The sequence below is a fragment of the Protopterus annectens genome, chromosome 2.part0 (assembly GCF_019279795.1).
Source record: "Protopterus annectens isolate FY-2018-M chromosome 2.part0, PAN1.0, whole genome shotgun sequence".
NCBI lineage: Eukaryota > Metazoa > Chordata > Ceratodontiformes > Protopteridae > Protopterus > Protopterus annectens.
This window is the reverse complement of record NC_056728.1, coordinates 1,366,391,587-1,366,404,554: the sequence shown is the minus strand read 5'-3', so window position 1 is coordinate 1,366,404,554 and position 12,968 is coordinate 1,366,391,587. Positions and strand designations below refer to the sequence as shown.

The window sequence follows — 12,968 nt, the reverse complement described above, 5'->3', positions numbered from 1 at the left end:
GAGACATGTCACCAAAACAAGGGACTGTCATTCACTCTACCCCCTGCCACCCAAACCCTAACTACAGACACATCAGACTATGCTTCGGGGGCCCACCTGGCGGGGAGATGCATTCAGGACATGTGGAACCCAAAACAAATGCATCTGCATATCAACCAGAAAGAGATGCTAGCTTTTCAGAATGCCCTGACAGCCTTCAAGGACTTACTTCATCCAGGACAACTACTGATAAAGATGGACAACACCACGGTTATGTGGTACATAAACAAGCAGGGGGGTACACATTCCTACCCCCTTTGCAGACTAGCCATGGCATTGTGGGACACAGCCTTGACTTACCAAGTACATCTTCAAGCTCAATTCCTGCAAGGAAAACAAAACACTCTGGCAGACAACCTAAGCAGAAATCTTATGGACCCTCACGAGTGGAAACTGGATCCACAAGTCTTCAGCATGGTAGCACAGAAATGGGGGAGCCCAGACATAGATCTATTTGCCTCTACCCAAAATTATCAGCTGGACAAATTCTGCACAAGGATTTATCATAGACAAGCATGGAAAGTGGATGCCATATCCTTCAGTTGGAAAAACCTATCAGTCTACACCTTTCCTCCTCTGCCTCTTCTCCCCAAGGTCTTATTAAAGGTCAGACAGGAAAAACCAAGGATGATTCTAATTGCTCTGTACTGGCCTCGCCAGCACTGGTACCCAATTCTAAGGAATATGTCTCAACTCCCTCCTTGGTACTTGCCTCAAATACCTCATCTACTGTCTCAGCAGAACAATCAAATTCTGTACACTCAGCTCCAAACTCTGAACCTGGCAGCATGGCTGATCATGTAATTATTCAAACAACACCTCTCAGTAAATCTGTTATGAATGTCATTTTGAAAGCCAGAAGGCCTAGTACTAGAAAATCTTATGCTGATAAATGGAAGATATTCTGTGCTTGGAACCAAGCACAAGGAACGGACACAGCAAAACCAAATATCCCTCAGATTTTACAATACTTGACTGAGATGCTTGACAAGGGCCTATCCTTCTGTTCAATAAAAATCCATGCCTCTGCCATCTCGGCTCATTTCATTGCTAAAACAGTATCTTAGAGGGGCCACAAATTTAAGGCCTCCCAAAAGATCACCAACTCCTGCATGGGACCTCAATTTTGTGCTGGAAAAACTCACCCTGCCTCCTTTTGAACCAGCAGCTACTGCAGATATAAAGTTTCTATCTTGGAAAACAGCTTTTCTTTTGGCAATCACGTCAGCAAGAAGGGTTTCAAAACTACAGGCTCTCATGGCTGTGGAGCCTTTTATTACATTTTACCTGGACAGGGTGTCCCTCAGGACCAATCCTTCCTTTATACCTAAGGTGGTATCCACAGTGGCTCTTAACCAAACTATTCACCTGCCAACATTTTACCCAAATCCGTAGAACAAGGGGGAACAGATTCTGCATTCATTGGATGTACACAGACAACTAAGATTCTACTTAAACAGGACCAAATCTCTAAGAAAGTCTGAGCAACTACTAGTGGCATTTGCTTCAGGATCAGAGGGGAAGGCTATATCAAAGCAGACTATATCTAAGTAGATAAGCCACTGCATTCGTTTCTGCTACTTGCATCATGGTAAACCTGTACTCAAGGGAATCAGGTCACATTCCACCAGAGCTGCCTCTACCTCAGCAGCCTTTCTCAGAGGAGTTCCAACGAAAGACATTCTAGAAGCTGCTACTTGGAGCTCTGTTAATACCTTCTCAAAGCGTTATCATTTGCCTCTCATCTCTATATCCAGGGCAGGCTTTGCCACTGCAGTTATGCAGGGCCTTATAGTCCCTCCTAATGCTATTTAGTTCCAGCCTCCCATCCATAGCTTTGGGATTCTACCCAAATGTAATGACTGCAACAGTGAAACATGAAGAACATAGTACAGTTGTGTACACTTACCATAAATGTAGATGTTCGAGTGTATTCACTGTTGCAGTCTGGGTTACCCACCCGCCATCCCCCTTTCTATACCTTTTCTTTCCTTCACTATACTCTAAAGCCTTTGTGGTGTATTTGCTTTTAGTTGAAGGTAAAGTTTATGCTTCTAAAAGTGTATTTATATATTTACTGTTTACTTATATATATATTTTTGCTCCCCATTTGGGGGGCACCTGACATCTGGGGCAAGAAAAACTAAAGAAAATGGCATCGGCTGCATGTTTTATACCCCTGACGACCTGACGTCAAGGAAGAGGAGACAGCAACTGACGCAGGACCCAAGACTTTGTTATTCAGGCCTACTGAGGGCAGCCTGCCAGCAGATTACCCAAATGTAATGACTGCAATAGTGAATACACTCGAACATCTACATTTATGGTAAGTGTACACAACTGTACTTTTCATGTTAAGACTCCTAGCAGTTAGCAGCATAACCTGAGGCTCTTTTTAGGTGGAGTTTTTACATTGTGAATTTTGTCCTTGAGACACTTCCTAAAAAAGGCACTATGGGGGTGGCAAGTGCCTTAGGCAGTAGCCGAAATCTCAGGGGTGACAGATGAAAACCATCTCTGGCAAAGCATTGAGGTCTACCAATCATGTCATCCCAGGCTGATATATACTGGATCCCCTTAGAATGACACCAGAAACTAAGCCAGTTATGGAAGTCAGTCATAAACTGTTTGTATTGAGGCATCATCCTAGGTGAAGGTAAAATGCTGCTTAAGGCTTGGGATATAACTGCCTGAAACACATAGTCTGAGACTTCAGTCATGTCTGTCTTCATATAGTCCAGAGAGGTATGCCTCAAGTCATTCACACCAATATGGACTATGATGGTTCCATAACAGTTACTGTTGTTGATAGACTTGAGTGCATGTGTGATATGGTGGATCCTGGCACCTGACAGACAGCTGACCGTGATCTTTTCCTTATCCAGCCTCCTGAGAGGGACATTTGTGTGTCTCATGATGGAATCACCTATGACTAATATGTTTGATTTTGTGTTTTGCCTTAAGGGCTTGACAGGTGAGTTGTTACTTGTATTGTATTCTGTTGTGGAAGTATTATGTGTAGTGTGTTTGTGTTTGGGAGGTCTCTGGTGTTTATGTTTCTGGTGAGGACCTCCGCATATGTAAGTATATGTGATGTGAGTTTGGGTGGAGTAGAAGGTGAGGTGTGCATGCTGGCAGCCCACTTGTCATATGTACTGTCTGGTGTGTGAGAGAGCATGGATTCAAGGTTCTTAATATGGTTGCATCTCTCACAAGTTGAGGTTGTGTGGACTAGGAGTGGAGGGTTATCAGTGAACATGAGGCAGTTGCTACACTGGTTCAGGATGCCTATGTCGACCAAGCTGGCTAGAGAAACTGTGTGAAATTGTTGTCCATAGTGTTAGGTAAATGTATATGGTCAGGCAAAGAGGTCGCACTTAGGAATGGCTAGTGGGTGTCAGGTGTGTTGGTACCTCCGAGGCTAAGCTTAGTATTTCACCTGGCAGTAGTGCAAGGGCACAAAAAATCTCTGGAGGACCACAAGCAAAGTGTAAAGGAAAATTTAACAGGCAAAACATTTGCCTCTATAATCACCAATGGTGACCACTACTAGATGGCAGTGCATGATGGTGCGCTGCACACAAACAACTGCAAACGCAGGGCTTAAATAAAACAAGAAATAACCATTTTAACTCAGTCTAGCCAATAATGATGCTCTTTCTGAGTTCTAGTCCAATCACCCTTGATTAGATTAGACCCAGACAGCATTCACCTCCCACAAGGGTGCAGAAGGGCCTTTTCCAATAAAGATGGTTTGAATTTGATGTGCAGAAGTTACAAAACAGACCCAGAAACAGCAAACCTGGAACTGGGCTATGTTACACCTGAACTAGTACAGTATATAGTAAAATGTGGCAAAAAACAGTTCAGACAATTCAGGCAGTAGAATGCAAATACAAATTAAAAGTGCAATGCAAGAGCAAAAATAGGCAATTATAGTTAGTTGGAAGCAATGGATGCCTCAGATCTTTAACATGTCAGTGAAGAGCTGGTTTTAGTGCTCAAGTGATACAAAACAGTCTAGATTCAGTAATTCTGAATCTAGCCTATGCTATAAAATGCAGAAATATTAGAATTTCAAAGTGCATAAAATAACAGTCACAACAGCAAAAACAGTTTAAATAAAGCAGCAATTCGGCAGAAAACAATTCTCAAAGTACAATGCAGGCTTTAAAATACTTATTTTTCATCTGTTTTTAGTGTTCAAATGATACCAAAAAAGTTTAGATTCAGTCTAGATTCAGCAAGCCTGAATCATAGCCTATGCTGTAAAATGCAGAAGTACTAGAAATTCAAAGTGAAGAAAATCGCAGTACAAGAGCAAAAAAACAGTTTAAATAAAGGGGGAGTTCAGCAGAATACCTCACAAGAGTGTAGATCACAAATCTTCTTGGTGTGAAATAACTAGTCTAGAACCCAAAAGCTTAAACCAGAACCAAGTCACTTGGAATAACCGGCACAGTAAGCTTTCACTAGCAATTCCCAGCTTAGAAGGATGTAGGCCACACTCTCCTGGCACAAGAATCTAGACCACAAACCTTCCTAATGTAAAATAACTGGTTTTGGAGCCCAAGTAATTAAGCCAGAACTAAGACACTTCAGAATAATAGACACAATAAGCTTTCAACCAGCAATTTCCAGCTTGTAAGGATGTAGGCTATCCTTTTCTGCCACATGAGTTTAGACCACAAATCTTCCTAATGTAAAATAACTGGTTTGGACTCCAAGTGCTTAAACCAGAGCAAAGACACTTAGAAACGTTATTATGGTCCTGGCTCTATGCTTCTGTGGTGACCTTCACTCAACATCTGCGTGGTTTTGAGCCTGAAACATGTCCACTTGAGTCAGTGTTCTACCATGATTAATAAATACAAGTAAATAGAATAAGATGAAATAAATAAACTAACAAACTAGCAGCAATAAATCAAAGGTTTCATATGTTGATGTTAAATATTCAGTTAAATTAGATAAATATATATGACTCTATATTTTTGGAAGTAGCTGCACCCTTTAATCAAAGAAACAGACTGTGAATGTATTTATGCAGTTCTTGCACAGTTTGGATTTCCAGAAACTAAAATCTGTCTGCTTAAAGAAATGCCCAATTTGGCTTTTCTTTCCTTAAATGCAACCTCTTTCAAGAAAACATACACAAAATAAAAGTGAAAGACAAGGGTGTATGATGTCTCCATTCTTGTTTATTTTTGATGTGGAATCCATGTTGCAATTGACAGTAAATAATTATGCACATTTTTATAATAGGTTATTTAATAAAGGTACAAAAATTATTAATTCATACTGAAAATGTCAGTTACACAATGGCAAAAGCAAATGCCTCAATGCAGACCTATTTCTGTGCAGCCAAAAAGTTAGAAATGTCATAGGCTACAAATTTAATACAGCCATTTGAAAGAGGGATCCTCAAATCGGAAATTTAGCAATTGAAAAAAAGTGGTGCTATCTGGATTTGAAACATGCAAAGTTACTAAATAATCAATAAATTACTGGCTATTATCAAGAAAGGATGCAGCAGCAGCAGTGAACGTCATTTTAAATATCCAAATAGTGTCTCCTCCACTCAGCACTGCACCTGTATAAACTTTAAACCAGGCCAAACCAACTTTCTCCACTCATATTTATGCTTATATCTAAGCATTTAGTGTCTGTTTAGTTTAGCTACACATTCAGTGCTTGCTCATATGTGTAGAAATGTATACTGTGCTAAAGCCTACTGGAACTTTTTTGTAAAAAGCCTCAAAAGACAGTACCATTCCCAGAAGATTCATACAAGAAAAAAGAAAGATAAAGTCACACAAAACAAGGAACAACACCAGTCAGCATCAGTTACCAAAAAAGTAATTCTGAAAAGGAAACCATACCAGTCCCCAGCACACAAATGATCAATGCAACAATAATGGGGAAAATGCAAGTATCATGTCCTGATATATCCCTGTCCAGTCAGTTAAATGTTAATTCTAACCCCTTTTCATTGTGTCAAACAGATATAATATGAAGATCATTCTGAATAGCAGACAAAGTGATTGGCACAGGAGAAAGATTCCTTACATCTCAGAGTTTATGTAATATAAGATTTTCCTTTTTTAAAATAAGTCCAGTATAAAATAGTAATAATCACAGCTTGACCATGACTAATGCTGGATTTATCCACTTCTGACCAAATTTACCCAGGTAGAATTCACTATCACTGGAATTGCACCAGTTGTGGTAACTCCTGCATCATCCAAAATCAGACAGTAATTATTACTTACAAGATAAAAAAACAAAACAAAAAAAAACAATGAACCATCAGTATAACTGTACACAATTTGATACAAGCCCCCATCACCATTGAAGCATTACTAATGAAATTAAGCATTATTTTCAAAGTAACTCTAGGATATAATACTAATAGTTCATTTTTGACCATGGATAATGCACGATTTACTCATTCCTGACAGGCACAATTTAGCCACAGTTAGCATGGGTATAAAGCACCAGTTTTCGGGTAAATCCTGCACCACCCATGGTCAAGCAGTGATTTTTGCTTAGAAGAGTTAATAAAACACACAATGAGCCATCAGCATAACTATAAACCATTTGGCTCAGCCACATGAATGTCTCCCCACCATTATCAAGTAGTGATATAAGTAGACAAAAGTTAGCCTACTCCACTGTTTACCTTGATTCCATCTCCCCTTGGATTCCTTGGTTATTTCTGAATTAAAATACAATGTACTGATCTTCAGATTTCTTTTTTTCTTCCTTCTCTCCCACTCCATGTTTCAGTTAGTCTCCTTCTGTCCTGGTTGGCTATTCCTATGGTCCTAGACTCACCTAACAGTGTTCCCCACCTGCTGATGCTGACAGTTTTATATGCAAAATACAGATGAATGAAAACATAGAAAGAAGCAGCAACTTCCTCTGCAGCTTATGTCTGAGGTGGCACTACAGCAACAAACAGTGCCAGCAAAACGCACACACACTCATACATGCATACACACACACACACACACACACACACACACACACACACACACACACACACACACACACACACACACACACACACACACACACACACACACACACACACACACACACACAGAAACACACTGGCACACACACACACACCCTCACAAACGCACAAACACACACTTGCAAACGCACAAACACAAACACACACATACAGACATACTCATGCACACACACACACACACACACACACACACACACACACACACACACACACACACACACACACACACGCACTTTGACCTCCATGTGTAACACGAGTTGAAAATCTCTCTTACCATATTAGCAATTATCTAAATGTAAACCAGAGCGAAGAAACTAAAGATCTTGTGTGACACAACAATAAAACTGTAAAAAGAAAGAATAACCACACAGATCCCCACACTATAAAACACATAATGATTACTTTAATAAAAAACAAAATATTTAAAAATGGAAAACAATGAGGCACAAATTAAGTTAAAAATAAGCTCTTTCAGGAGATTTCAGTTCTTCAGATCTTAGCAATCAAATTCCTTCTTTGTCATATGTAAGAAGCATCAACCAATTAAAATAAAAGGGCCTATGCCCCTTTGCAGTTGGCTTAATCGGGACGACCCCATTCAACCCAGGGGATTTGTCCACTTGCAAGTCCGCTATCCAATAAGATTCAGTGACCTCAGTCTTATTTAATATGTTTCCGCCCCTCATGTTGTCCTTCTGAATCTGCAAGACCATAAACAAAAATTCATGATCTTTATTTTGCATGTTAGACTAAAGCATTATGTTGTCAAGACAACCTTATATCTCTCGTATAGTGTAAAATCCGGTCCTTGTTTTTCCCACATAGAAGGACAAACATTTGCAACATCTTGCAAGATATGCTACATTCTTAGCAAGACAGTTGGCATGTAAACGACGGCAGTGTGTTTTATGTGTGATTGGATGTTTAAACACATTCATCTCTGTGCTCATTGTTGATCACAAATGTGTTGCAGGTAAGCCTGATACTAGTGTACAATAGGTGAATATGCAGTCCATTTTGCTTATGAGGCAACAAACTATTATTTTTTTTCAAGAAATACCTCCCTTGACTTTGGCACCTATAACTAATAGTAATTAGTGCAAGTAACCCACTTGAGTGCAGAAGCTCTTATTTATTTCTAATACTTGGCCTTCCCTTCTCCAGTCATGGGAAAGCAGTTAGTGCAACTAACCCACTCTGAGTGCAGAAGCTCTTATTTATTTCTAATACTTGGCCTTCCCTTCTCCAGTCATGGGAAAGCAGTCTTGTGACTAATGTAAGAAACAGGAGTGAGACGTTCTGAATGAAAAGTGCTCACACTGTGTCCATACTTGAATGCTGTGGTGTGAACATGTGGCTTAATAGTTATTATTTTGTTTATTCTCAAGACCTCGGTTATATTTTCACAGCAGAAAGGCATGAGTGAAATATGATGCTTAAGTCTTAAAAATATAGTTTCCCATGATGTTACAACACCCTTGCAGTGTCCTTTGATATTCTTAGATATCCTAGAAGTTATTGTAACAATGTTGCTTAGTTGCTATTCATATTTTCTGATGCATATTTGTCATTTCATTGCTCAGGGTTATTTTGGAAAAAAACAGCTTGTTGCATCACTGTGATTATTCAGATCTCAAGCAAATGCCTTCACTGCCACCTTCTCAACCACCCTTCAAGCCCTATGTCTTATCCTGAAACTTAGGTCACCAGTATCATAATCTGCAAGGAAAGGGCAGTGTTCTCATACCAAAATAATCATTATAAGAAGTTCTGTGTAGAGCTGGTTTCAGAAAACCAGTTACCAGTGTAAAAGAAAAGCATTCTTATTTATTTAATTTTAATTTGTATTTCAGTTTGTGTACTGGTTGGAACACTGATCCATCTGTACAAAAACGGAATGATACATTAAATACAGAGACATAAGAACAGGTTTAAGTCAAGCAGTATTAAGATAACCATGATAAGTAAGCCTTATACACAAAGCTGTACAGAGACATTTCAGTATGCAAAATTGATAAGTATTTACATTATTCACAATTAAAGGTAAAACAATGAAAAAGGAGATAAGGAAGATGTATAATTTTGTTTTCCCCTTTAACTGAAGAGTAGCTACATCTGGATGAAACCATTTATTTATTAAATGGCAGATATTTTAAGAGGAGGAAAGTGGAAGAGTTTTTTATTTTTATTTTTTATTTTTTTTACATTTTACTATTTTTTTTTATTGTAAAGCGAACATGTTAATATACGTCATTGTTTTTAATGTAGTTACAAGTGGTGCCTCCTTTGAACAGGATTTTTTTATGATTAGCCTTTTATTCAGGGTAGAAGAAAGTCTGTTTTATATCTGCTGGGAGGGATTCCCAAGTTTATGTTCCCATCACAAAAAAAAATCCACTGTTTAGTGGTGACGTCTGGTTCTGGATGTAGGAAAGGCGATTATGGAAGATGGAAGTGACCAGAGGTTATAGCTGAAGGTAAACTGGGAAGGTGACCAGTGAAGGATGGAAACGATTCCAGGTTAGTTATTTTAAAGATAAGTGAACTGAGTAGTAATTTAACTCTTTGTGTTACTGGGATCCATTTTGCATTTTTGAATACTACGCAATGATGTTCTTTTTCTGAGGCCTCTGTAATACATCTGCATATGCTGTTGGGTGAGGATCATAGATATACAAGATTTTTTTTTTGAGGCAGAAACATTTCTAGACAAAGAACTCCTTTAACAATTGCCACCCTACCTTGTGGAGATAGAAACTGGGAGAATTTTCTTGCCCAGAAAAGGCATGTATTGAGTTTGGTCATGGTTACTTCTTTGTGGTGCTGGACACTGAAGTATTGCTCCAACCAGATTCCTAACTACCAGAAATATGGTGTTAAACGGGATGAAGGAAAGTTTTGTTTGGTTGTGTAAATCATTACCTTGTTTATTTTTTCTTTTTGTCTCCAAGAGTGTGAGTGTGCACATGCATGTGTGTGTGTGTGTGTGTGTGTGTGTGTGTGTGTGTGTGTGTGTGTGTGTGTGTGTGTGTGTGTGTGTGTGTGTGTGTGTTTAGAATGAGCTTTGTGTTAGCTAACCAATTAGAAAGGTCTTGGAGTTCTTCTTCTGGTTGTTTGATTAGCTTATATAATAAATTAGACCTGTAGATAACAGTGTCATCCACATATAGAGTAACTGGAATCTGGGATAAGTCAACTGGCAGTATGTGTTCATAAATAAGAAGAAAAATATCAGTGAAAGGATATACCCTTGAGGGATGCCTTAAATGAGGGAAGCAGTAGGAGAGGTTGAGCTGGAGATTTAAACTGTAAAGTTTCTGTTACTTATGAAGTTTTTAAAGCACAGGAGAGCTTGCATACTTACACCAGCTTGTGCTAACAATTGTATTATTGAAATAACGAGTAGAGGGTGGTCCTTCCACTCAAAGGCCTTAGTTGGGTCAATGAATACAGAGACTCTTAAGTTACCGTTGTCCATGCTTAGCAGGATTGTCAGGGTGTATGTTATTTTGTAAATATTCTCAGTGTTCAGAGTAAACAAACTTTTCTAAATATTTTACCCAGGGTTGGTGGAATGGGAAGTGGTCTGAAGTCATTTGTGGATGTTGCATTATGAACTATAGGGTTAAGTTTGATAATTGATTGTTTCCAAGGATTGGTCAGGATGTTTTGGGATATACAGCAGTTACATACGGATCTAAACAGATGATTTTTACAGAGAGTGATATACAAAGTGTGTAATCCATTTGACCCTGTGAAGGAATCAGGAATATTTGGTCAGTTCATTTTGCAGTACACTTTAAATAGCTTTAAAGTAAGTGTGTGTGTGTGTGTGTGTGTGTGTGTGTGTGTGTGTGTGTGTGTTTGTGTGTGTGGAGATTTCTTAGGTGTTTAGGAATATTGAGTATTGGCTGTAATAGGAGACGGGAGCAATTGTGAATTTTTTAGGAAGTCTGTTACAGAGAGATTTTCAGATATAGATGGTATTATGTTATGTATTTTTTTCATAGGGAGATACCCTGTAACATAATCCACTAAGTTCTAGAAATCTTTAGTAGGGCTTCTTGGGAAGACTGAAGGTGAATCATTTTGTGCCTTCTAGTGGCTTTTTTAATAGGTTTCTGAGATGTGTGAACTTTTGCATGTTTTCAGGAGAGGGATATGTTTTCCAACGTTTCCTACATTATCCCCAACTTCAAATAGAGCTAGTAGTTATTTTGTTATCTTCTAGTTTGTCTGGCTTTAATGAGCAGGGCAGCTGTGGGAAAGTTTGTATTTTGCACATGTAGAAGCAGGTTGGTTAGGATATTAGGTACTGTGGTGAGATTAGTAATGGCTCAGATAAGAGACACTTGGTGATGGCTAGGTCATTGTTCAGGGCTGTAATGTTTGCTTTGGTTTTGCAATGAAATATGATTAATTTGGGGAGTATCTCTGAGGGGTATAAATCAGACATTGATAAAGCAGTGGTAACTTAATGAAAGTGATGGAATAATGAGGGAAAATATGTTATTGGGGTAGTTAATGATAAAATACAGGATGACATGATTTCCAGATTTGAAATCGAACTAGTTCTTTTTCAAGCAGGAAAAGGTCTAAGTTGGTTAAACCATCTTGATTGCTAGTTTTAAGAATCTAAGCAGGTTAACATTAAAGTCTCCTAGAATAATTGTATTATCAGTGTGCTTTACTTGCACCAGAATGTGATCTAGTAGGAGTCTGAATTTGTCATAATTGCTGAGGGAGGTAGTTAAGAGCAAACCATGTAGTGTGAGAGTGGTTAAAGCTGAATTTAATAGCTAGCCAGTTGAGCTCCATGACATTGGAAGAAGTGTTTTCTATTTTCAGGATATTTTAATAAGTAAGAGTACTATCTCCAGTTCTTTTACCTTGGTAAGCTAGGAAAGTGGTTACTGAAGTTAGGGTGTCTCTTTTCATCCAAATATTCTATTTTTTCCTATATCTGAGTTGTTATTTGAGAAAATACATCCACTTGCTCTAGTTTATTATTTATGTTTCCATCATTAAGAATCACAATTTTATGAGTGGTTTGTATTTTATTTTATGTACAATAAATCAGTGAAAAGATCAGATTGTTGGTTTTCTTTCAAAACATTATTTCCATTCTGCAGTAGATCGCTTTTCCTTGTATATGACTAAGATTCACTGTGTTTTTCAGGACTCATTTTCAAATATATTCCATATGCAATTTGAAGAACGGGAAGGACCACTGGAGGTCTACAAAAGGTATGCATCTTTCCTGTCATATGCTTTGTAGTAGCATGAACAGTGAAGATTGAAGGTAAAAATCACTACTTGGGGTTTCAGATGTTGTTCGAAATGCAGAGGAAAATATGCAGGTATTTATTTCTATTAACTGTTTCCTGGTAATCTTTTTTGAGGATAAATCCTAAAGTCTTCCAAGTAGTATACTGGTAGTAAACCTGCCTTCCATGGAACAGAAATTTCTCATGCAGGCACATGAAAATAGTATTTTTGTAGAAAAATGTTGAGATAATATACATTAAAACATGTAATATTGTCCTTGTTTCTGCATTTTGTGTGCCCCACATTTTTTATTGACTTTTTGTAAGAAATGTTTCTTTAAAATCTCTGTTTCAAGCTTCGACTGTTCTAGAATGAAAAGCTTTCACCTTACTACAGGTGAAACACTCTGGAAGAATAATAAACTGCAGTAACCTGCAGTGTCATCTGATGTGAGTGGGCAGTCTGTTGCTGTTACATACTTGTCTTGTCAGGCTTTTGCCAGTGAATTTCTTTGATAAAACATTACAACTAGTAGTGACACAGGTTTCCTCCATTCATCAGTGTAGATGCAGATTTTTCCTTTGCTCCTGCCTCTCTTTCAGACCCCCAACAAAGATTTTCAGCT

General features: G+C 38.4%; 1 protein-coding gene across 2 annotated transcripts in view; it reads left to right on the top strand.

Moving 5' to 3' along the window:
* The window catches only part of PDE5A (phosphodiesterase 5A), a 2,047,822-nt gene that overhangs the window by 1,181,482 nt on the left and 853,372 nt on the right, over window positions 1-12,968 (top strand). For both annotated transcript variants that reach the window (XM_044061541.1, XM_044061540.1), the window contains exon 7: window positions 12,255-12,322. In XM_044061541.1, coding sequence (XP_043917476.1) covers window positions 12,255-12,322 — 68 coding nt within the window. The remainder of the gene's footprint in view (window positions 1-12,254; window positions 12,323-12,968) is intronic.